Source organism: Falco biarmicus, chromosome 5 (assembly GCF_023638135.1).
Source record: "Falco biarmicus isolate bFalBia1 chromosome 5, bFalBia1.pri, whole genome shotgun sequence".
NCBI classification, from domain to species: domain Eukaryota; kingdom Metazoa; phylum Chordata; class Aves; order Falconiformes; family Falconidae; genus Falco; species Falco biarmicus.
Genome location: NC_079292.1, coordinates 63,541,953 through 63,568,748, shown reverse-complemented (window position 1 = coordinate 63,568,748; position 26,796 = coordinate 63,541,953). Strand labels below are relative to the sequence as shown.

Below are 26,796 nucleotides of genomic sequence, written 5' to 3'. Positions count from 1 at the left end.
AAGCAGGACGGTAGTCCGGGACAATTTATTTTTTTCTACTTACAATGAACTCAATCTCAAAATACAGAGAGGCATATTTCAAAGAAGAAAATGGAAAGTAGTATCCACCTCTGCTGGAGCTCAGAAGCAGAACTGGGTGAACTGCAATTAATGGGTGAAGGCCTCAAGTGAGAAAAAAAAAAAAGGTTAGGGTAAAGTGAGAGAAAGCAGTTAAGAGAGAAGCAAAGGTGAAAGAACAGCAAGCGAAAGTTAGAAGAGCTAACAAGGGTTTGAAGAGCAAAGCAAAGAATGTCAGAGAAGCAACTGAAAGTATTCCAGGGGGAAAAATTTCCAAACAGTAATGCAGGAAAAAAAATACCCGAACATATCACTACTTCAGAAACTATGCAAATGTGTAACACAGTACTCACTGCATCTCGCCTAGCATATTCATCCTCTCCACGGTACTGGGGCCACCCTGGCCCCCCCGGCTGGCCATGCCCTGCTCTGCCTGAGGGGATCTCCACTTGTTGACCTCCGATCCTGCTAGCAATTCCCACCTGAGTGAGGTGCTGTATCTGAGAACCTTAAAAGCAAATATTGTTTTTTCATCTTTATACACAGTCAAGTTTGTAGGGCAGACAAATGACAACATAAAACTTTGTTGGGATCAGGAGACAAGAAGAAAGTGGAGCTCTGTTTCTGTGCAATTAATAAAAAAATCAGCAGAAAGAAGGCTGTCAGTGTAGAATAAGGAAGGAAAAGTTAATTTTCTGCAGTTCATTGGAGTGTGATCCTTTTCATTGCCACTGCACTGAAAGAAGAGGTTGAGATACATGCATCTCAGACATGGACTACACTTCATTCCGAAAACATGCCAGCCCTTTCCAAACAGCGTTTACCGAAAGCCCTGACAATGCTTTCATGTAAATTACGCAGCAGCAAAGAGAAGACATTTGCTCCTGTGGTACACCTTATTTGCATCACACTGGCAAGACCCTAACTCTCCAGACTGCTTTCTATTCCATCTCTCAGAAGAATAAAATACATGACTATGTAAGAATATGGGTCTTTCAGCTTTGCTTTGTGGTTAAATATTAAACTATGCTGTCGTTGACTAATGAGAAGGTCAGAACACACTGTATCTCCTTTCAGCCTGAAAGCTAACCTCCTCCCTTCCCTCCCCTCCCACTGCTTTCAAACACATGCAAGGATAGCCACCACCATTGATTGCAAGAGACATGTAATAACATGCCAGCTTTCCTTTTCCCTGAATTTCTTCCCACAGGAAAACACAATTTATTTTATTATTGTTATTATTATGTTTTATTATTCTTTAGAAATGGAATACATTTAATAAATCCACAGATAAATAAGAGACAACTGTGTGTGTATGTCAAAACAGGGAGGAAAAGACAAAACCAGTGTGATTTACATGAAGGAAAGTGCCCCAACTGTCCAATTTTCCTCTCAAAAAATCCCAGTATTTGAGAAGTTTGGTATTTGCAGGTAATTATGCTGAAGGGCAGGAACTAACCATCTGAACTGCCTCCAAACTTTAAGCCAGAATATACACGAACATTTAGAGAACAGTGTGAATCAGACAATAAAATAATCATCAAACTGCAACAATCACTACATCCCTGTCGTCCTCATTCATTTAACATGTACAGGAAGATGATGGCAGCTATCAAAACTAGGCCTCTGACATGAGTATATGATCATATTTCCAGTCTTTTTCAACTCCCCAGAAAGAAAAAAATTTCTCTAGGAGAAAATTAACTATTGAATTTGCATAACAATAGAATCTTTTATTCTTAGAATCACTGTTTGCTGCTTAATTGCCACGTGATGTTAGAATCTTATTCATGATAGCATTGATTAGCATTATGGAAATTATCTCACAACCGAATCAGGGAAGGTGATTTCATAGGGGACAGCAGCAATAGACAATACCATCAGAAGCTAAAATATTCTGCTTTCAGGCATACATTTCCAGAAAAGAAATGAGACATAAAGATGCATAGAAGTATTTAAAAAAATTGTTACTTAGCAGGCTGATTTGGGATGCATTCAGCTCATTTAGCACACAAGAAATATTCGGCAGTGGAAAGTTAGCATACACTGTATGCTCTAAAACAATTAAGTAATTTTCCATTCTTTAGAGAATGGGTTTTTTTGCAAATATGCTGTGTAATAACCAATGCTTGTAAGATACTAAAAAGGTGGCAAAGCACTGCCTTTTCCTGCAAGGTCCTAGGGATGTAAAGTTAACCTCATTTTGTGATCACTTTTTTTTGGCAGTGAAGACAAGGACCACCTTTCAAGTGTAGCAGCTGAAGGAAAATGACATCTTAATGGTGACCTCAGTGTAAGAGTAGATACGCAAGAGGATCAGTTATTTTACTGCATATTCAACTTAAGTGAAGTGTACCTGCAGTGCTTCCAACTGGTCGTGGCCGTGCCACTGATGGCATTTCCTCTGAGTATATCCCTCTGGAGGAATACTGAACCTCAGGTGGTTGCTGGTCTGGATGCATTAACTCTGCAGGTTGAAGAAAGCCTGGCCCAAAGTTCTGCCTGTGGAAAAGTAAGGACTCAAGATTACAATAAGTGAATTTCCTAATTAGAAACAGTAACACAGGTGTACCTCATAAAAGAACTCTTTATGATGCCTCTTAATACACATTTTAATCTTAAAGGTTCAAGAAAATAATTACATCTGAGGAATATATTCCTCCTTCAAGGCCTGCACTGCAGCACTGCACAGGAATGGGAGAAAGCCTAACAAAATTTTACACATTTTTTCATATGTTGCAGTCTCCTCAAAGCACAGAAAAAAGGCCATGAATCTTGTTTTCCCCTTCAGGAAAAAAATATCTTCAATGAAAAAAAGAAAATAAAAGAAAAATAAGACTTCAGTAGTGTTGCAGCTGCTTACCTCAGCAACAATTCTGACTCTTACTCAAAGAGTTTCTGGGCACACAGTTTTGGTGTAAATCAAATCATACAAACTTCATTGCATGCGTATTTCATGAACAAGGACCCTAATAATTTTTCAGGAAATATTCAAAACTTTCCTCTAAGATTCATCAAACTACTCAAAGTTGTCATTAGCACATATGAAGGGATTCAATGTATACTAAAATTAACATTTCCTGTAATTCAGGCTGGCACTGGTAGCTGTTGCCACATATTTACTGTAAAGACTTAACAACAGAAACTGTCATCCATCTAACTTTGTTAATTGTGCCAAGGTAATGGGACTTCTAAAAGAAACCCTGTAATTCCTTCACAACACGGGAGTAGAGATGGAAATGCTGCTTTTCCTATGCTTCCTACTAATATATCTTAAGCCTGGCATGGAGAGATGGTATTTTAGAAGACTGATGGCAGCTGAGTTTTCAAGGATTATTGATTCCTGTCAATATGGTGGAGGTGTGGATGCCCAAACTTCAGGTGCTTGGGTTAGTCTCTCTCAGACTCCAGGTATGATCAAAGATGAGAGACATGCTTCTCAAGAGGCATTCAAACCAAAAGATTAGGTTCACTAAATCGTTTTCTGCAGGAGCCTCTCACTGGTGAGTATAAAGAAAGCAAAAAGTGAGACAAACATCCTAAGTCAGGCACATGCAATTACACAGAGGACTGGGGATGAGTTTTATATGCTTTTTACCACAATGGCATTTAAACCCTTCTAGGCTAAGGACCACAACCTATCCTATTCCTCAAAACCTCAATTTTACACCCTTTTGTTTTACAGGAAAATTCCTTGACTGCATCTAATTCAAACTACTCTTGATTTATGTTTTATTTGGAAAACTAACCAGCTCTGTATGACAGCCAGATAGAAAGGAAAGTTGACATAATAATAAATAGCCTAATAAAGCTAAATAAGAGCCTAATAAAGCACAAACAAGTAACTGTAAATTAAAGTACTAGCTATTTGGCATACAGTATCAAATGGAGGATGTGTAAGGGGTTTAGGCAGCAACAATCACATTGTGGAAGAGCTAAATTTCCCTAGCTCCCTTACATATAATACCACCTTTCCAGTCAGCAGATCCAAAGGAAAACATTTCCAACCAGATATACAAGCTAGTTAAAACAAATGCTTGAACAGGTAGGTAATGTTTAACAACATCCCTTCTGTTATGTTAATCACTGTAACCAGTAAAGGATGTAATCATCTGGCCATTTATGCCTGCAGTACTGAGCTGGAATGCTGTAGCTGAAAAATTACTACACTTTTTTGATGTCTAAAGAAGATATTTTCTCAACATTACCCCCCTAAATATATTATTTTTGTGCCAATTTTTCACAGGACAGGAAGTATATTCTTTATTGCTGATGGGTTTTTACTTGTAAGGTGTACTTTTAATAACTCATCACCTTCTTTTCTCAATCTTCTTTGTAATAGTCAAATACAGCTACTCTTTAAATTTGGAGAGGAGTTTGAAAATGGGATATAGCTCGAATCTGTATCATACAGGCGTTCCAAGTGCTCCTTCCTATTTCCAGACTGAGACCCAACCTTCAATTTATCTTGGCACGTTCAAAAAAATTATTAATCTCCACTTAATCAAGTGGGGAGATACTGCCTCAAAAATCAATTTTACACCACTAATCCACTATGGCTAAGTATCTCTATCTCTGTTGCATGACGCAATATTCATTTTCTGGTAAGAGCTGTTCATTGTGCTTTTATGTTTGCCTAGCTGTTACGTGACCTAGGTTACACTTCATTATTTTTTTTTTTTAACCCAGGTTGGTTCCACTCCATTAAAGATTCTGACTGCATTTGTACAGAGAAGGGAACAGTATGGTCACCCAACTATTATTCTATACATTGGATATTTAAGCCAATGGACTATGACGTTGATACATGCCACCTAATTATACTGAACTCTGGTCATTTTTCCTTCCTCTAACTGGTGCACTGTTTCTAACAATTTGTTTATCATTATCTTCTGAATTTGAGCATAACCCCTACTCCACAACCATGACAAATCTTCCTTGTTTTCTATTGATCAAGCTTTAGGAAACCTACTTTAAATAAAGTTACAACAGTTGTTGACCTTATCAGGAAGAATTCCTTTAAATTTTATCTGCCGGTACTGGCAAAGCAAGCATTTGAACTATTAATAATGATGCCATTAATCTGTAACTTACAGAAATCCAGAGTGCCTATGCCAAAGGTTGATAAACTTTTGAGCAAAAAATATGTTGCGAAGACACTACCTTGCTCAGCTGTATTAACATGGGTTACAGCACTTTCATGATTGAATTATCACATTTTCCCTGAATCCACAACAGGCCAACAAAGAGAAAATCCTCAATAACAAACAATTGGTTATGCTTTGTGCTGGCAGTCTCACAGCTCATAATCTTCAAGGTAACTTAAATTACAAAAAATATACTGCACGTCATACTGCGTGCTATTTCACATATGCTCCACTCACACTGAAACTGTCACCTTCAAGCCAAGACCTAAGTAAGAAAATGTGCTTAGACTCTTCCTTTTCTAGTTGGTCCTTTCAAAATCAGGTTGCAGAACAACAGATAAAAGAAAGTTCTTCAGATCCATTTTACCGCCAAGTTTCCAAGGCAGTGAAGACTTTAGGTGAAGTCTAATGAATGATGTGGATACCAGTGGTATTTCATCTCACATGGTGAGCTTTAAAAAAGAGCAGCACGAAGCCACCCTTTTAGCACCTTGGCTGCAGCAGCTTGGAGGGGGTGAGACAAGTCCGACCACAGTGGGTACCAAGACTCAAGAGTCCAACTTCACGTGTAGTTTAAAACACAGACACCAAATGTGGAAATAGCAGTTACCTGGACAACTGTTTTCTTCTCTTTACATGATTCTCCCGCAGCAAGGCCAGGAGAAGATGGAAAACTTGTTCTTGCCCCCTGATTTTATAATAAAACCCCTGTAAGGCAGACTCTCTCCGTGAGGGTCACCATGCTCTGTAATGTATTCTCAACTTGGTTAAAAATAGAACGAATGTGTTCGTCATCTGAAAGCTTTTGCGAGTGAGTGTTGCCCTGAGGCTACAGAAACAAGATGAAAGCAAGAGTACTGGGAGAATTACATGCATCTGAGTAACTGTTTCAGGCTCTCTAAAAGCTGGAACTCAGTGGTTTACTCAATATTTGGAAGGATATCTCTACAGCCAAGGGGCTAGAAACACATTTCTTTTAAATGGAGGCTTGGATTCCACACAGCATGCATATGTCATTCATGCTACATAAATAAATTATACAGGCTGGATCTGGACTCCTGTTACTTCTCATTTACACAGTACTTTGAATAATAATATAGCAGTGCCAGTAAGAACTTTGGAGGAATTGCAAGGAAAATAATAAATGATAATTCTATCAGTGAAAAGCTACCTTGGTAGGAGACCTGGTGCTGTTGGCGGAGTCATTCCAAATTCCACATATCTCTGTCAGAATAATGAAAAAACCCAAATTAAAATCAAAATGCATACCCTGGGAAGTCCACTGTCAGCCTTTTAAGTGATGAATGGCAGAGATCACTAGGCCTGCATGTGTGACTTGATTGCAGACATAAGAGCTTCGTTTTACAAAACCAGAAGCACAACAAGATCTGGGAATCAACGCTACAGTGGGCTAGCAGTCGCTCCTGTCTGATCAGAGTCTTGTCTTAAAAACATTTCAGAAATACTTTCTCTCACTTGCAGAAGATCAAGGGCTCTAATGTCTACTTAGCTTAAAACTTCCAACAAACCAAGCTTTGCATTTGGAAATCTCTTTATACCTCGACAAGCACCAGACTGCAGCAGAGAGGCCATAGGGCTCAGACTCAACAGTCCAATGGCATTATGGAAGTTGTACTAAATGGCTGTAGAACACGACCTAAAATACTATCCATGTGTCTCAGTGCTCCATAAAATGCAAAAAATCATACACAGAAATACTGCTTCCATATCTTTCACCTCCTGAAAGCATCTGGATACCCTATTGAAAAATATGGCCCAAGTCAAATACATTCTTTTCTCACTGTCAAAATATGAACTAGCGCATACATTAAAAAAAAATAGGAAGTTTTACTCTTGGACATAAGACTGATCTGCTGAAGATCATAACTGAGAAGAACAGAAAAGTTATCCTAAAGGAGGAAACTCCTATATTATCTTGTGGCTGGGATGAGAAAAGAATCCAAATGGCTTAAAAAGCAAGTTCACCATCTTGTGACCATCATTTCTGACTTTTCCTAGTTCCAGAAACTGTTCCACATTTGTGGTAAGTCCTGACAGCTAGGGCTCCATACAAGTTCACCATCTTGTGACCATCATTTCTGACTTTTCCTAGTTCCAGAAACTGTTCCACATTTGTGGTAAGTCCTGACAGCTAGGGCTCCATAACAGTGACCACGGCTCAACTGATGCTAACTACCTGACCAGAAAAGCCTTTTAAATTGCATCGCTCACATTAAATGGGTTGTTTACTGCCTGACTTGGACAATAATGTGATCCCCACTGGGTACACATAGTTCCCCTCTCTGCTCGAGCAGGAGTGTTGTTTACCGGCTGTCCTGCAGAGACCCCAGGTGGTGCAATGGCTGTGGAATTGGCTGCTTGGCTGCTGGGAGCCACCAGCGCAAAAGCATCATCCAGCAGCGAGTGCATGGTTTGCCGAGCCTCTTCAATGGATGGCTGAGGTGGGATGTACTGGGAGACTGGGTGGGAAGGCAAGCCAGGGAACTTTCCCAGATCAGCTGAAGATGATGTCTGAGGTTCAGGAGGCAAGTCTGGATCAGACTGGAGGAAACGGAAAGAAGGTGAAGGGAAGCCACAGAGTGGATCTAACCAGCCAGCTTCCAAGTCTCTGTGGGCCTTATGTCTGAGCAACATCATCTTTGCCAGAACCACAACGAGATAAATGGCCCAAGTCCCAGTGCCGGACAAAACCTGCCCCTTACCCTGCCCACTTCTGCATGCACATACACAACACCAGCAGTTCAAATACTTCATTCAGTGTGATCTGAAAGACTCTGATCTCAGATAAGGCAGCGGAGCTTTGCGCAGGAGTTACTCAGCTATAACAGAAATCTTGTGGTTTGCAAACACATAATGAAGTCATACATAGAGCATTCACCCCACCCAGAAAAAGACAATCAGCTCTGTCTACATCTTTGAATTCTCTGCAGCTTTTGCAGTTCCAAGAAATTATTTCAGTCTGCAGCTTACAATTGACCACATCAGTAGTAATATTAAACAATTATTGCCTCCTAGAAAAACACACAAAGGGAGCTGTAAAGCAACTAAGTGGTTACCTGCACGGAACTTGAACTTGGGTGCACCACCTGAATGGGATTCACGTAAGAGCTTCATAACAGCAATATCGAAGGCATACGTCACAATTACTACCTAGGATCTTACCACATGGGCTTCCTGTTCATCAGTAACAGGAAATTAAAAGAGCTTTACAGCAGCAGACCTATTATCAAAGCTCATTCTTACCATTGCTGCAGACTGCAAAATCAGTCAGAAAGATGCAAAAGCCTCTATTTTATCAGGAACTTAGCATTCTGAGTACTGTTTTGCTACAGATGCCCAAAGGGCTGAGCTTGCTGTGTGACATGTCTTAATTAAAAACCTTCAGATGATAATTCATTCTGCTGCAGCATAACATTAAAATCATCACACTCTTGTTTGAAGGCAGAGAGAAACAGCAGAAATTGACACTGTGGTCACCTGACTGCATATACAGCTAATGGTGAAAATCTTTAAAACTATTAAACCACCTTTCAAGATGAAAACTGTCCAGGGGTTTCAAATACTAGCATTAAGCTTAATAAAGTCTGCTTAGAAGTGGTTAAAGATACCTAAATACAGTTTGACACATGGATATGATTGAACAGAAGCATTTTCCAGTGTCTTTGCCTTTTTTAGGCAGAAAACAAAATTAATTTTCAAGACATTGTACTAGAATTGTTTCAAGTTACTGTAGTACAAAGACATGTTTCTTTTTCATTAATAATTAATTCCCACATTATAAAGATGAGAAAATTTCTCATGAAAGGAACCGAGCCTTCCACTCTGTGAGAGCAAAGGATGACATTTCCTGTAACAAATACATAACATCCAGCAAATTGGACTAGAGTGAAACTATGTTCAAGATATTGTGAAACATGCCGAGCGCACTTTCATGTGCATAATACAGCGGCATTAATGAAAACAAGGGTTTGGTCCTTGGCATCTTTACTATCAAGGAATACTTGGCAGAATATTACTGCTTAACACTGACAGGCTCCCAAGGAAATCATTGTTTCACTTTGATTTACATGCCAACTACATGTGCCAAACTAGCTATACAGACCATAGAAGGCCAAAAAACTTCCCAATGTCACAAAGGTCATTAATATTATCAGAAAACTCCTGTCATTCAAGAGACATACATACAATATATGCAGAATTATTGACTCCTGGAGGTCTTTTGTATGTCCCATCACTGTCAGTTGTGATTAACCTGTCCTTTTCTGCATCAATTGGACTCCCATTTATCTGATGTCGACGACGTTGCTTAGGAGAACGTTTTGCACGAGAACTTAACAGGAAGAAAACAAAAAGCAGAAAGAAAAAAAAAAAACAAGACAAAGGTAATCACATTTTTTTTGCAGTTTTTCTCTTCATTACACTCAAGGTTGAACTCTGCCCATTCCCTCCAAGTCATCCTTGACTTATCCCAGTTTCCTGTTCCCTTTCCCAGTTTTTCATGCCAGTCCCATTAGTTAGCCTTGAATCACTCTCCTCAAGCTTCTCCTAACAACTCGCTCATTGGCAGCTCTCCTAACTGTCCCATTCCTCCCTCAAACTCCCCCCACTGTCACCTCTCTTACATTAATCTTTCAAAGTTGCCCATGCCCCAGCCCCCACCCAGGGCCTCTCCAGACCTCCCAGACCAATGTTTGACACATCTGCAGTACCAGAACAGATGACAGGATGGGGGCTGACCTGCTGGCAAGAAGCTCTGCGGAGAAGGACCTGGGAGTCCTGGTGGACAGCAAGTTGCCCACGAGCCAGCCGTGTGCCCATGTGGCCAAGGTGGCCAGTGGGACCCTGGGTGCATCAGAAGGAGCCTGGCCAGCAGGTGAGGGAGGTGATCCTGCCCCTCTGCTCTGCCCTGGTGGGGCCACACCTGGAGTGCTGTGCCCAGTGCTGGGCTCCCCAGTTCAAGGGAGACAGGGAGCTGCTGGGGAGGGTCCAGCAGAGGGCTGCCAAGGTAATTGGGGGACTGGAGCATCTCCCTCGTGGGGAAAGGCTGAGAGAGCTGGGCCTGTGGAGCCTGGAGAGGAGAAGGCTGAGGGGATCCTATCAGTGTCTACTAATATCTTAAGGGCGAGTGCCAGGAGGATGGGGCCAGGCTCTTTTCAGTGGTGCCCAGTGACAGGGCAAGGGGCAACAGGCACAAATTTCAACACAGGAATTTCCATCTGAATATGAGGAAAAACTTCTTTACCTTGAGGGTAACACACCACCAGAACAGGCTCCGCAGAGAGACTGTGGGGTCTCCTTCTCTGGAGACATTCAAAACCTGCCTGGATGTGACTGTGCAACCTGCTGTGGGTGAGCCTGCTTTAGCAGGGGGTTGGACCAGATGATCTCCAGAGGTCCCTTCCAACCCTGACCATGCTGTGCTTTTGTGACACTGCCAACAAGGCTTCACGCTTGGCATGTTGGGTTTATCTCTACTAGCCAGCTGAGGAACTTACGTAGATGGAAAAAAGCTACTTTCTATCAGTGTGGAAACAGTCACAGGGTACCAGTGCTCCGGGAACAAAATGCCAGTATTCCTAAGCCCTAAACAGAGCCCAGGGAAGACTTTCTCTGAAAATACAAGGCCAGGAAGGCAGATCTGTGAGGCTGCCAAATGTGCCTCATTCCCCGGGGGAATACATAAAAGGTTGTCTCGATTTGTGGATTTGCTTTTAAAATTCAGAATCTTCATGCTTTTTAAGTTTTCAAGGGTTTCCTTATTTTGCATCTTTTCCCCCTTCATAAAAATACTATTACTTGCAGTCTGTATTTTCCATGTATCTTTGTTAGTGCTTATATTGCAATTTTGATCCTTCTCTATCACAAGAATTATTCAAACAAATGGCAGAGCAAATACCGAATTGTTTTAAGACAGTCTTCATACATTTGGGTTTGTTCACTGAGAATTCACCACTGAGAACTTGTAAAAGAATAATTTGAAAACAAAACATATTGGCATATACTGAAAGAAATAAAAATGTTTTAAACAAACCAAACCTTTTCACATAGATAACTCAAATTCACCTAGTGATCAAAATTATTTTAAGCTCTGAAAATTCAGAAGTACATATTTGATGTACTTTGGATGCTGACCGAAAAAAAAATCTTGTACTTCCCCAGCTTTGAAATCCCTACCTCTTCCTGGGCTCTATGAAGACAGTAGGCACACTGCCTCCAGGGTCCAAGATCTTGTCAATCTGCATCTGCGCCTTGCGATATATTCTGTGCTGTTCTTTGGAGTCAACCACCACCACATCATCCACCACTGGAAATTCATAGTGCCCTTTGCGCTTGGCACGAAGGCGAATCTTATTGCGGTGATGCTCAATCTCAGATTTATGCCTCAGGGCTGTTTGTATCTTAAAGAGGGATGGGGGGGGGGGGGGGGGAAAGAAAACCAACTGCATTTTTCATTTGTAGTTTTTGGAAAAAGAATTTTTGCTGCTCTTCTGTAAACCTCTCCTCCTCACTTCCCAGCCCGCCCCTACCTCCCTCTGAAGGATTAAAATAAGTCACACAATTTGTAAGCACACTTTCATTCTTGGATATTTTGCAGTATCCTCATTGTCTCCCCAGGTAGATGTAATATTATACACAATACAATTGCCAGCACAGCAGATGCAATTTGAGAGACATGGCAGTTTGTTAACAAAGGCAGGAGGAACACAAAAAACTCCAGCTGTCTGCCAGAAGTGACACTGCTCTAAAAAAATAAGACTAACCAGTACAGACTATATCTACCTTTGCTCGTCAAACAGAAATACATTTGAACAACAGTGCTGAAATCCATCACCCATTCCCTTTAACGACCTTCATCAGATAAGAAGAAAACTTAATGATCTAATTGAGCTCATAACCTGGTGCCTCTGCCGAGTATGAGAGGCTGCCATAAGCTATGCAGAAATGTAACAGCAATACAAGGGCCCAGGTCCCTAGAGGAACATGGCATTACCAGCTCTACATCTTCTTGCAGGCTGAGTAGGCTGAGTACTCATGCCTCTCTCCCATCTTCTTTTCCAGATTCCCTGGAGTGCATCTCATTATCTGGGAAAGCTGTCATAACACCACTGAATATTCACTGAAATCACTCTTACCAATGCAAAACAGTCGGGCACCAGATCAGGTAGCAATGACTGTTTTGCCTTTGCTGGGCTAGTTCTAGAACACATCTGAAGCAGTGGATTAAAACCCAAATAAAAATTGATTTTTGTGTACTGTCTCACCAAAATCCCCCCAAAACATACAAGGGACACAAGACAGACTTACTCTTTACATTTATAGTTAGATTTCTGTTTTATGGCCCCTCTCGCCTATGTAGACTAGATACGTGTATTTACCGCTCTTCCATCAGGTACTCAGAAACACAGTATCTTAAATTAAAGGTTTCAGTAATATTCCACTCAATTATGAGAAGGCGCCAGTACAAAACCAGGATGCAAGCACATAACACTGTCGGGCAGTGTATGATGTGGTTTTACGGTGCATGACTTTCTATCCTAACGCCCCAGGCATGCTCCTATTCTGCTTACAGTAACATGAGCCTCAGATAAAGCAGGAAGCTTCTTTATGTTTACTGTCAGATAAACACATCACAAATTGAAAGCAATGAATGTGCTGCGAATTCACACCCCAGAATATCTTCAGATAACTTGTTTGTATAACCCGCATCCTGAATTGCTGAAAAGTCAAAAGAACAGTGTAGAATGAAAACCAAGGTGGTCCAGATGCTCCAATTCTCACACATTAATTAACATAACTTTCATAACTTGTCTAGTTGACTAGCCAAAGGACGGTAACACAAGGTATTCTGATCATCAAATCTGCTCCTCTCTAAGTTTTCATTTAGATATCTTTTAAAAACAGGTCAGATTATGTCTCCAGACAGAAAGAGAACTACTCTTGTAACTTGTCAAAATTCAATTCCTCAGAAACTAATAAGGAACTCCCGAAAACAAGAAACTGGATACTTTTCCCTCTTGGCTGGGCATATGGACCTCCACAAATATTCAAAGCACTTTAAACATACCTCTTTATTAATTTTGTTAGTCTCTGCTACTCGATCAGAAAGCACCGAGTTCTGAACCGGAGGCGCTGCCATTGGCTGCATGGCAATCAGCTGGATCTTGCTTGGGACCCGTCTGCTGGCATCTGAGGAACGTGACATCCTATCCACATGTTCAAAGATAGAGGCTGAGGAGTGCTGCTCGTTTCCACTGCTGGTCTGAGGAGGTCCTAAATCACCAGAACAAATACGGAGTATAGTATTGCTGCTAGGTTTGCCTCAGTCAAATGTTAAGCTCTACAGATGCTATGCGACAAGACCATGTCATGTTTTCCATCTGTCTTTAACTTACCCTACAGGCCTTCCAGCTAATCACATTTAGTGTACAAGTTTACCCAGTGGTTTGCAAATTATAAACATTTTTCCATTATATTTCCAGAAGGTGAGCTGTCATTCCTTACTCCTGCAAATCAAGCTCTTGGCATTTACAAAACCCCAAAACCTCCATCTACTTTACTCCATAAAAAGCCTTTCAACTACATACTGCTAATGGTTCCTCTTATCAGTTCTTAAGGAGATGCAAATTCCTCAAATGGAGGTTCAAAGAGCAATAAAAGATGTCTCACTGCACAACAAAGTTCTTGAATGACACAAAGGATGATATATGAACAAAAAAAACCCACATCCCTTCGAAATCCACACAAAACGTTAAGAGTTTTACACATTTTACCAATTAAAGCTTTTAAAGCAGCTTTCTTCTTTGTGACAGGATAAACCATTCACATAGTAATAAGCAAGCTGCACAGATATTGCCATGTTGTGATTTGTTGAAGATGTCAAATCAACTCAAACATGATCAACAAAAGACATTATGGAAACCAATACACATGGAAGATGCGGCCCTGGTCCTGTCAAGAGCTAATGACTTCAAGAGAAATGGGTCATCTCCTTCAAAAGACTTGAATTCTGTAAGATCACCCCAGTGGTTTGTAGTTAAGCACATACTGAAGTATTTTTTTGCTGGAGCTAGGCCTACAACAGGAACCATTATGTGGATTAGGCTTACAGAAACTATTGAAGACTTGCAAAATATTCTTTTGTCTTGTCCACATGGTAATGTCACAAATTCTCAAACTGCTTTTCACCATGAAATATAAGCAATAAGAGATTAAGATATGTCTCTTCTTACGGAGGAAAACAACAGTGCAGAGGGACACAGTCCCACAACATTGCACAGAATTCTAATAATGGGCTGTGGTTCTCAGATTCAAATAGGAAAGGGAATCAGATCAGATTCCAATACAGAATCAACTGATCAATCTGATCCAACTTCAACAGACAAGAAGGAAAAGAAAATAACCACTGCTCTGATCCATTTGCAATGCATGCTGGTAATGAAGTATAGGGTTCAGAAGAGGAGTGAATGCTATCTCCTGGAGAAGATCACAGTAGATGATTTGCTCCTTTGGTTCCCTCTTTTAGCACAAAAAAGGGAGCAGGAGAGGGAAGGAATGGTACACTATTATATTCACAGCATATTACTTTTGGGCTGGAAAGCGATCTGGCCACAAGTTAAGCAAAATTCTTATTTTTCATATTTCTCAAACTTGATCAATGCATTGTCAAATGTACACATTTGCAAATGGTATGCATCATTTATAAATGTGACTTTTCTGTACGCGTCCTTAAAAAGAAGGTAAACAGTTCAACTCAAGATTTCAGTGTCCCAAATGTTCTGCAAGACACAGAGCCTAAATTAAGTATATCTATCTCTCTTCTGTAGCTATTTATATGACCTTTACCGTTTGTCACCTTCACAGCCCCATCTTCAAGCATTTCTTAGAAGCATGCAAACATTGCCTCTCACAGAGAGGGGCGTGAGATATATTATGTAGTTAGTGTGAATCCCTCAAAGCGATCCCATAGCACAATGGAAATCTGAACTTCTGCATCAATCTTTCCTGTTCTCCCCACACATCAGTAATTCTTTTCCAACCTGTCCAGTCTAATAGCAGTTTTCAAAGCTCACTGACCTCCAACATAAAAGTTTAAGGTTATTTTCATATTACTTGGTTAGCAAGATCCATTATATACAATTCTGCAGAGCATTGACTCTGAATCTTTATAATTTCATCCATAACCTTTCCTTCTGCACATATAAACAAATGCTTGGCAGCAGCCTCCTAGTCAAAATGTTCTTAAATTAATTTTGTAGAACTGTCCAAAAGTCCCACTGTAAAATTTTGGTAAGGCTTTGGAGTAACATTGTATGTTACACTTTTGCAGAAAAGACGCATGCACGTACCCACAAAAAACCCCCATAAGCTGCATCTGACCTTTAAATCCTCTCTGTGTGCATACACTGAATATGTCTATGAATACAAACCAAGATGGTAGTAGATAAGAAAGTCGGGAACGGCACAGTGCTGTACACACACAAAGGAGAAACTGTTTCCATCTCCACACATGAATGCGCTGCTTTAGAAGTTTTCACTGAGTGAATAAGAATGGTATCTCATTTCAAAGTTCTTACGTTACACTATTGTCTGTGGTTAGAAGACCATCTTCTAAAGCTCTCAGATGGTACTATATGAATGAAATTTTGATCTCAGACTAGACAGCTGAGGCTGAAAAATAATGGAGAGGAATGAACACCCAAATATTGGACAAAACACGTTTAATCAACTAGTTTGTATTGGTCACATGTCAGGATCGATGTGCATCACTGTTCCCCTGTTTTAAACTACTAATTGAACTGATATGTCAAAAAATTAATTGCTCTACAGGAAGCTATGATTTCATATGAAAAACAATACAACTGGAGACAGAGGAAGGCTACTGCTTCCTGCATCCTCTTGAAATAAAAACAAGAGGCAGGGCAACCAAGGTGCATAAAGCCTAACCTAAAATCAGGTAAAGTCACTGGGAATTTTCCACTGATCCACTAGTACCTGAATCATGCCAGAGTATGCAGGGGCAGATAAATTTCACAGTTTCTTTGTATCCCAGTAGATTACATCCCTAGAATGCAGCTGATGACTCTCATTAGTTGTTACTTTGCACAAACCGAACAATGGAAGGCATCATAGCTGTATCCATCCTTCTCTACCATTATAAAATGGAAACTGTTGTTGGAGGGGACAATCCTTAATTTATCACTAGATACGGTATGCATTATCAAAACCAGCATCAGCTTTCTCCTGCCCCATCTTTGCTGTGCCTCAGTCCCAACCGGAAAAATATTAGTTCATGAGAAGATATTTATGCTCCTTTGCAGGTAGCTTGTGTTTGCCTCAGCCTTCCAGTGAAGACATTAACTCTAACAGTATCTCTAACTTGTTTATACAAAGCTAGCTTGAGGACCAACAGCTGCCTCAGTTTTGCTTCTTTCACAGTGATTTTTTTTCCCCAACAATTTGAAAGAATTGGGAGGAAATTAGAAAAATATGCCTAAATTGGATGACTATAATTTGTGGTACTGAGAATTTTTTATACTTCAATAGCTCAAAAGCAATTAGACACAGAAGACAAACCTCTCCATCCTAAGATATAATTGCAGCTAACCCAGCACCTCTATTCATATTTGTACTCAACTATCAGCTCTGGTTACTTACCCACTCTGTTTGCTCCTGACAACATAAAGAAAAAAGAAGAGACAACACAGTAATTATTACAAATAATTCAGCTGGAATGACAACTGGAAAAAACAGAGTGGTTAGACGATTGTATTTACTTCTGAATTAAATGCATGAACTTGGCTCAAACCACCAAGTCTCAGCTGAACAAAAAAAAGGAGCTGAATCTGCCATTCAACAGATAAGACAGCTCTCCGCAGACAGTACCTCCAATTCTGAATGGTAAAAATAGTCCCTATGATTATCAAACTAGAGGCACCAAATGCTGAAAAAATAGTATATTTGATTTAGTAAGGGCATGGCAGGTAAAAAGGACGTATTTCACACAATAGCCTTGCTGCTTTTGCCAGATAATTTAGATGCAGCAATACTTAACACTTCTACACCACAAGGACATGTTAAACCTCACATAAAATTTTAAGCTAGATGGAAAACGAAGAGACAAAAATGGAGTTCCCAGGCAAGAAATGGGAGAACACTAAATCAGGGCAGAATTGAAGTCAGAGAGGTTGGAGCAACTCATAAACCATCATGAGATGAGCTCTGTCATAGCATTATCGTTTTCTTGTGTATTTACTTTGGTAGATTTCTGGTCCTTAAAGCAAACCTAAGGCACTGAAAACTTACATAGCATCAGCACAGTATCTTGTTTTTGTAAAATGTGGAAACTACATACAGCATACACTGACTGCTGAATTATTAGGAAGTATAACTTTCACATTAGCAGATCCTGTGGGGTTTTTTTACATGTTTGTTACAGAGGAAAGCCTGATCCATCACCCTTGCCCTTCCAGGAGTAGTCCACATTATGAAAGTTTAAGAATCATACATTATCTAACTTGCTGTTTAGGCACCCAAGAGCTAGTGGTTTATATAAACTATCTTATGTATTCCTCAATCTCATTTCTTCAACATAAGCAAAACCTGAACATCTGTCTACTATGATCTGAATTTCACTGGCACTGCATTCCTCCGTAGTCATCCTTACATCTTAGCTGATATTTCACGGACAATGTGGAAAAACATTCAATATACTGAAAAGACTGCTCACAACATGGCAGATATTTTCTCTTTCTCAGTTTCTGCTGCCATCAAGGCCATGTGTATTAAGAACATCTGGGGATATCACAAACTTCTCTACAATATATTCAGTATCAGAATTTTTTCTAAGACAACTATTGTGATTTAAGGCAAAGATCTGGTAACTAAAACCTCAAGCAAGGAGCAAGCAATCTGCCATCTAAACCCAAATGGCTCTCAGAAAGGACGCTTTTAAACAGCAAAATAATCTGAACAAATTTTTTTAATTAAAAATGAACATGGGTTTGCAGTGTTTTATCAACTTTTCAATGAGGAAAGAAATATATGTCAGGGCACCTCCAAGACAATCGGTGGCACTTTAAACTGGAAGGAAGACTGTTCTTTAAAAACAACAAATTCACTGTTATTAACACATTAGTGCTGGATTTTCATCTCTCTAAACTATAATCACAAAAGCATTTTGATATCTGAATCAGAACTTACTTGCAAAACTTTTACTTCTGTGGTCTCCATTTTTTTAATCTCATTTTTTAAAGTTACAGTTCCATGCTGTATCAAGTCCTGCTGTGACCTCTACTGCCCATGTAACTGTCTGCAAGATTGCTACCACAAGAGCCACAATTAGGCCTAGATGGAAAGGTTTGCTGGGGGTGGGGTGGGGGAAGCGTAGGAGGGAAAGGGAGGGAAGATTCATTCCTGCTAAGCCATTAGTTTCAAAAGCTTGCTGGAATGAAAAGAATGTGTAGATCTTCAGTTTCAACAGAACTAAAACAGAAAGGAGAGACAATTTTCTGTGACACAAACCAGAAAAATTAACAGCAAACGAGTTCAGAAAAAGCTACAGCACTAGAGTAACTCTTCAACCTGAGTAAAGCACTGCTAGTGCACACAAGGAAAAAACCAAAGTAACAAACCCTTCTTCACTGCTCTGCGTGGTTTGCCATCATTTGCAACAGTTGATGGTCTTGCGGTTTCTTCTCCTGTCTCTCTCCCACTGGATTGTTCACTTGCTGTGGAGTCAGCATCTGATGGCGAAACTCTGACACAAACAAAAAAACCAAACCAACATGTAACATAAGTTTGCAAAGGGGCACAGTTCTCACACACAAAGAATCCTGTGCTGAGATCTTGCAAAGACTGCTAAAATTTTCCTCTGTTTATAAGTAAATTTATAATAAATTATCATAGTTAGATATTAATTTCCATGATGTTACTGTTGTTGCATGTGAAAACTGCAACAGGATTCACATGTGACAAGATTATTAGCTAACCTTTCCTTTAAAATACACTTCCAGAAAAAACTCTGCATTTGTAAGGAGCAGTTTACTTTTCAGACGAAAAGTATTATATTAGAACTAAGAAACCCATGTAGGTAATTAAGTCTAATATTCAGACTTGCTAATTTGTTGTTCTCTTGCTAACACTACAAGTCCGTGTGAATATTTTCCAGACTAGTTAAACATAGGGCCATTCAAAAATACTACTTTTATGTATTTATCCCATGCAGTCATGAGATTCTTAAAAACCGTTGTTACCTACAAATTACAATCTCAGTGTTTGTAGTTTTGGTGGGCAATTACGGAAAAATATAAAGAAAGACTGTGATTTTCCCCAACAGAATACCTCAGCTGTAAAATTATTCATAGTATAAAAATCACAAAAACATAGGGCATACACCACTGCCCAGCTGACACCAAAGTCTGTCTTTTCATATAGGATCAGCCTCTGTGATAGCATCTCTAGTGACCATTTTGTCTTGTGAACATTCATATTCTATTCCCACAGGGAGTTAATCACTGGAAGTGTGCACATGTCTGTGCATTAACCTTATTAAGTACAAGATTTGCTTGGGCTAGATGGATATCTGAACTAGTTACTGAGGCTCCTGGCTAAATGTCAACCTGTCCAGAGCACAAAGACTAAGATAACTATATCTAGCCAGCCAAGTTCACTGAAAGTTACACCTATTCCTTGCAGCAGGCAATACTCTGAATTCAACTCCCCTTCTCCTCCCTGAACAATGCACTGCTAATTGAACTCTGTCTTTCATTCTTTTCTCCAGGACTGTAATACTAATAAGTCACACCTCAACAACAACAACAAAAAAAGAAAATAGCAGGGAAAAAAGGAGAAATCATTCTCAATTACCTTACAGATCTGCACCATTGCATCTTTTTTCTAAGGCAGAAAGGGGGGACAGAGCTATCATCTCCATCACCTTTGCCTTGGTTCAGCAGAGCATAAGGCTGGAGTTCTGTTTCCAGATCTACTACTGACTTTGTTTCACCTCACTGGGCTTTGTATTGTTTCATACTCTTTCCTCAGCCTATCTGAATTATCATTAAGCAAATTATAAAACATAGATAGTGCTGTGTCAACATCAGTCAGTCTTTATAAATGCTGAGGAATATGCAGTTGTATCCTCTCAAGCCAAAACAACAGGTCCAGCTCTCAGCAGAAGCCTAGAAATGTTGTGCTTTCTGAACTCAGTTGTTTTTCTTGTTTGTTGTTTTTTTACAGATACACAATGTGTACTTACATCACCACCATATTTCCTGGCATGCAACATACAGTCCTGAATTGCATTGTGATGAACCGAGTTCTGTATTTCCTCACAAAACAGAAAACAGCTAAAACCAACATAACACACTATGCCATCACTTCACATTTCAACTTCTGCCTCAGGGAGTAAACGTTTTAAATCTCAAGCTGACATGGGCATGTCAGCATGTTAAGGAGATGATGGTAACATCTCCATAGTTAAGCCTAAAGGGAGATTTACTCTTCAGTGAGGATGAGGGAGAAGATGGAAATTCTCTTTTGAAAACATTTTGAAGTGTTTGAATTTAGATGCTATTAAAAAAAAGAAATATCTTTGTTCCAAATTTGATCAATGATTCATTACTGTCTTCAGGGGAAGCATTAAAATGTTGGCTTCTGAAAATTCTTCCTGCTTCATTTTCTGAACTATTCTAGATGAAATACAGTGACAGCCTCAAGTTTAAATTTCCTTCTTATACTTATGTGCATGTGAACATAGATACCTTCCCCCCCCCCCCCCCCCATATCACCTCTGTTTGAGGCCACTTTTGAACTTTTTAAAAGAAACACAGAAACACTCATCCTTCTGATTTATATTAACTTTTTTTAATTTATTTAAGCTATACCAAAGTGAGTTAGTTAATTTTTCTTCCACTGTTTTCCAGTTTTGCCCACCTTCCACTGTACCACTGGAAGTCGACTACTTGCAAGGCCTACAGGGAGTTTAGGAAGACAGGCTTTAGCATTTGGGAAGGTGGAACCTGAGCTGAATGAAGCCCAGGTGGGGAAAACAAATCCAGGTTCTTAGGACAACTAGGGCTTTAGAGGAAGCACAGAAGGCTGAGCAGAGGACCAAGTTGTGTCAGAGACTTGCAGTTCAGTCAGAACCACTTTTAGTTTCTTTCTAAGCCCATTCAACTGTGCCCTTGTTGTTTTTTTTTCTCCCACTGTGCAATAGCACATCGGTAAAAGAACACGGGATGCAGAGCTGGAGATAAAGGAGTGCAAAAATATGAGGCAGAGGAAGAATTACTGGGAAGTGCAGCACAGAGGAGGTCCACAGTAAGGAGCTGTTTGAGACTTATCATAACACTCCTCAGGGCTCCATTTCTTCCCCACCTGTCACCTTCCCACTCATCTTTTTTTTTTTTTTTTTAATGCACAGATCCTTTTTTATGCATAGCTCTGTTACGGCGCCTATCCTACAAACATAGTCCTTTCCAGCAAGACACAATCACATAATTTGATTGTTGGAAAAGGTTAGGAAATCACTGTTGATGGCTGACAGACACTTCTCCACTTGCACAGCTGTAAATTATCATTCCTTTTCTTGACCAAAGCTGGTTTTCTATGAGAGCAACCAGATAACCACCGATAAACACACTCTTCAAAATTAAGGGAAGATGCATGAGACTGCTTATTTCTGGAAAATGCCACTTAGCATACAACTATTGATCACTATTAATATTATTGAAAAACACTGTTATTTGTCAATGGTTTTCATTTGCTCTTAGTAGCCTTAGTAAGCCATTGCCTTAGCAGCTAAAGATCACTACAAAGAGAATGCATCAGAAAACACAGACTCAAGTGTTTTCACTATACATGCAATGACTTGACTCCAGCCAACCTAGCAGTGTCTTAAATACCCCTCTCAAATGAGCATGTTGCCTTTTAGAGAAAAATGGACACCAAATTCTCAGAACCTTGTATGAGCAGCAAGGCATAACCCTTGACGGCCCACTAGAAAATGCAAGTTGCAGAGCTATGGAACAGTTCTTTCCACTGAAATTGCTCTAAAAACATAACTAATCACCAGTGATTAATAAATTATCATCTACTACAGTTTATCTCTGTGAACTGACCTCCCTCTGTGTCGAACAGTCTTTGAAGGTTTTGAGGAAGTCTTGGATTTGGGGCTGGGCACATCTCCATTTTCAGATGGGGTAGTATCCTTAATAGGTCCCGGTAAAGGAGCTGGCTCATGGATAATCAGGACATCATCTTTATTGTGCTGGCCCAGATGCTGCTTAGCAAAATCAAAGCCTTTCACACTGGGGGCTTGTAGCTGTGAGAGAAGAACAAAGACAAAAAACAGGAACTGTTAAGTACAAAGGCTTTGGTTAAGATTGCAAACAATGGCCACTAGGAGGATGGCCAGGCTATGTATCCCAGGAATGAACATGAGAGCTGTACGGAAAAGAAAAATAAATGCCCTACAACTCTGTCAGCTTACTTCAGTATACGATACACAGTTTAAAATCATCAAATTAGTTTAAAAAAAAAAAGCCTTCTGTTGCTGCTACACCTTTTTTCCAGCTATTCCTTCAAGATTTAAGCTTTGTGTGAGGAGCTTTTGTTTACTTGTGGCTGCAAGGCCATAGACACTTGTGTACCAACTGAAATGCTTACCACTGCCAGGTCATCTTTCTATTTCTTTCAATCAAAATGAGTGAAGTGAGTTCAAACAATCTGAATAATGTCACTGCTGATCATCTTCACTTTGAGCTCCCCAAATCCGCAGGAGTCTGGGAGTGCTTGTGCAAACACCTAGTTCATCTGATGAAAAATAGACATTCTGCAGATCTGAGCTGTACGGCAGCCTGGCAGTGACTTTCAGGCAGCATGGATGCCTCAAAAAAAGAACTGAAAACCCAGCTCTTAGGAATTTCATACTGAATAGACAGAAAATATATAAAAGGCTTTGGAGTTTAGAGAAATTAGATACTTATCCTAGAGATCTTATTAGGGGATTATGGGTTCAATGGGCGTCTTGCTTGAGAAAGACACAGAACCAGGCCTTTCATTTTCATAACTGTATTTAGAAAAAAACTAATCTCACCTTCTCAATGACTTGATTCAGACTTAATTTAGAGAAGCCTCCAAGTTTCAAGCTCTCCTGCTGATTTTTTCTGGGCTTTGGAGCAATTAGAAATTCTGAAGAACTAATTCAGAGAAAGTTTTTACTCAAGTCCTGTTCAATATTACACAGTTTGAAAGTTGAAATTAGAAAGAAATGTTGGTAACTCCAGTTTTCAAAATACATGCACACCTACCCACTGCACAGCACACGTACAAAACCCTCTGTGTGTTCCTAGAGCTGATTTCCTGCGAAGTGAAGCATGTGTTGGAGTGTGTTTATGGGTGCGTCAGGTTCCAGATGTTTAAGTGAACCCCCTTTCATAAAGCTTGGCATGCCAACATCGCTAACTACAAACAGACTCGTCTGATATCATGCCAAAGATAAGCTTGCCTAAGGAATATTCTGAAACAATCTCTTCAAAATATTTTCTCAGTAAGCAAACATTTTCCAAATGGTTCTTAGAAAGGATGTTGCAGTAGAGCAAACTGCCTGTTAAAAACCAGTAGATGGCAATAAAAGCTCTCCCATAAAATCCAACAGCTATCTGAATGGTTGAGGTTTTGGAGTTCATTTCTCACAAAATGAGTAAGCTTATTATTTGAACAAATCTGGATGTCTTCCACTATACTCCATTTTTCTTGGGCTTTACAACAGTCTTCAATTCAGCATTATGGGTGATACAGTTACTGAATCTATGTAAACTGCAACCATTGATTCAAAGAGGCATTGTTGAGCTAGACCAGGTGAAGGTGTAACACTTTTTGGAGTCAGACACCTAGTGAACCTTTCCTGAAACTTCCCGCCCTTCAGAGATGAAACATTGCCTTCAAGATCTTGCTCACTTAAAAAAAAAAACCAACCCCCAAACTCCATGAATTCTCCCCCAGATACTTTCTGAAGAGGACCTTTTCACTTCCACTTTCAGAATTATCATGCCAGCTTGCAGCACTTTGATTAATGAAACTCCTCTTAAGTCACCCCACCTCCACCTCTGATCTGCTTGCCATTATGTCTATTCTCTTTGAAGATATTCCTGTGTGTAGCACTCTCCCTTTGAACCCTTTCAGTGTTTCCCTTCTAACCCTTTCACACTCCACGCTCGTGCCTATACACCATGCTGCTGATTCCTGATGATCACTTCCTCTGTTTCCCTACGTTCCCCTGCACTGCCTCCAGCCCCCTTTGCTCCAAAGATGATGACAGTCTTCATGCGCTAGCCTCAATTCTTATGCAACAAATATGGTAGTGCTCTCTACCCTTTCCTGAGCACACTTGACTTGGCCCCGCGAAGGTACTACTGCTTTTTGAATACTGTGACTGGTGGGGTGGACAAGCACAGCTGAAGAGACAAACCATCCTAGTAATACTGGAATTACTAGTACAGTTTTATTAAGATCGCTGCATGTCTGAAGCATGCATTTCAACAGAGCTTAGAGCTAACTCTAGCACACTGGCTTTGTAAACCATCTGGGGAGTAAAACAACATGCAAAAATACAGATTGTTAATCTTTTAACTTTGAATAGTCTCACTCCTAGCTGCAGTCTAATATAACCTTTTGTCTGAGCACAGTTACGGAGACAGATATATTTATGTGTAAATGTACGTACACCACAGCATATCAAAATGTACGTACACCACAGCATATGTACACACAAATGTTGATCTGCCGACAGATCACACAGGAGATGAATTAAAAAGACTGTTCGTATTGCAAAGACAAGCACTCATACTATAACAAACAGCACACTTAAGATTGTCTGAACAGTCACAACTGGATCTTCTCATGCATAGGGCATTGGCAATAGTCTTGAGTTACAAAATCATAAATTTAATTCTTCCATAGGTGCTCTCTAGCTTTCTCTCCCACCCTGCTGGCTCCTTGACTAATAGCAGAAGGCCCAGTCTATGTCAAAGTTGGGTACAATGTAAGAATGTTATCTGTAGAACCAAACCAGGATACCCATCTGATTTCACGCAGAAGCTGGCAGACACATAGTGAAAGAAGGGGATGCAAGAAGAGAAAGGATGTATTCCTTTATGCACATCCACAGCTAGGGTGGCTGAGACTTTGCCAATGGCTTTCATGGACACTTGCTGGCAACAGAGGACTGGCAAGTCTCAGGCATCACCACTCCAGGCCTCAAGGAGCACTCACCCCAGGCACCACAGACCCCGTGGCTCTATTTTCCTGAAGTTGCAGTCAGGCAAACTCCTCATCTGGTCTTACACTTCCTAGCCCAGCAGAACCAGTCTCTCCCGTCCTGCCCTGTTGCCCTCCTCTCCCTCTGCCTGCCAGCTGCCAGTTCCAGCTTACACTAGCCAACAACCTGAGGCTCATTGCTTTACCTGGCCTTGTAACAATCTCTGTGCACAGCTTTTAAGGTACAGCTCTACAGAGTTTGTATGTGCCAAACAGGTGTAATCCTACAAGAATTTAACTGGTAAATCTCTAACAAGTCTATGTCAAGTCCATTCCCATGCAAATATTTTCCTAAAGGTTTATAACTTGGTCAGAAATGGGCAGTTCCCCACAGATTCAGCAAAAACATTTCCCTCACACAAAATAACCTTCTGCTACAGCTTCCTTTCCTTCACCACCCTGCACCCCCAAAGGCTGAGAATATGTACTGAGCTTCTCCAAAATGATTTTTAAAATTTGGACAGAGCACTTGATTTTCTCTTAACCTCATTCTTTGAAAGAACAAGCTCTTACCATCTTAATAAAACCATTCAGTATGAAACTGCACTTGAATGGAAGACTTTGGCCTGGGTGATTCGAGTCTTGCAGAGCTGGTACAGCCAAATAACATTTCTAAGTATCTCCTGCTAAAAAGGCTTAAGTTGGCGCTACCAGCTCCAGGCAATACATGAACAGTACGAGAAACTGTACACATGTGTGTACACACATGTTTGTATGTATGAATGAAAAAACATGATAAAAAATCATAATGCAAAAATACAAATATATAAAACATGATACCTGACTGAATATGAAAAAGTGATCCTCAACAAAAAGATAAAATTACTTCTTAAAAATAATACCCATTATTTGAGAAATAGAAATACTATTATAATTACTACTACAGAAGCAATGCTGACAGAAACCCACTCTGTTTTCTTAAAGGGAAAAAAAATCTACACTTTTGATACCTCACCTCTTAGACCATGGCAACATTATGATTTTAACCAAGAAGTGATACTAACAAAAATCTACATTTTCAGTGAGAAGTGTCTGACGGAAACTGAAACGCAAGTCTGCTTTCTGCAAGACAAGATCACCAAGACCTAGTGGAAGGAACAAATACTGTTGTTCCAGAGTGAAGATGTTTCCTGCTTTTTCTTATGAACTTCTGCATACCAACTGCTGAATTCTTCCTTCTCTTCATATCAAGTTATATAGTGTAACTGGATGACTTCCACTCATCTTAGGACAGCTAGTCAGAATACTATGT

General features: G+C 40.0%; 1 protein-coding gene across 4 annotated transcripts in view; it reads right to left on the bottom strand.

Moving 5' to 3' along the window:
* KIAA1549 (KIAA1549 ortholog) overlaps positions 1 to 26,796 on the bottom strand; it is a 154,333-nt gene that overhangs the window by 10,554 nt on the left and 116,983 nt on the right. For 2 of the 4 annotated variants that reach the window (XR_008822140.1, XM_056340885.1), the window contains exons 11-20: positions 22,346 to 22,548; positions 18,857 to 18,981; positions 16,881 to 16,895; positions 13,291 to 13,496; positions 11,400 to 11,623; positions 9,411 to 9,555; positions 7,533 to 7,766; positions 6,376 to 6,428; positions 2,414 to 2,559; positions 411 to 565 (exon numbers count right to left, since the gene is read on the bottom strand). Coding sequence is in view for 3 of the 4 variants with exons in the window: in XM_056340885.1 (XP_056196860.1) it covers positions 411 to 565; positions 2,414 to 2,559; positions 6,376 to 6,428; positions 7,533 to 7,766; positions 9,411 to 9,555; positions 11,400 to 11,623; positions 13,291 to 13,496; positions 16,881 to 16,895; positions 18,857 to 18,981; positions 22,346 to 22,548 (1,506 nt within the window). In the remaining variant the exon portion in view is untranslated. The remainder of the gene's footprint in view (positions 1 to 410; positions 566 to 2,413; positions 2,560 to 6,375; positions 6,429 to 7,532; positions 7,767 to 9,410; positions 9,556 to 11,399; positions 11,624 to 13,290; positions 13,497 to 16,880; positions 16,896 to 18,856; positions 18,982 to 22,345; positions 22,549 to 26,796) is intronic. The other 2 variants (XM_056340887.1, XM_056340886.1) reach the window with 2 other exon arrangements.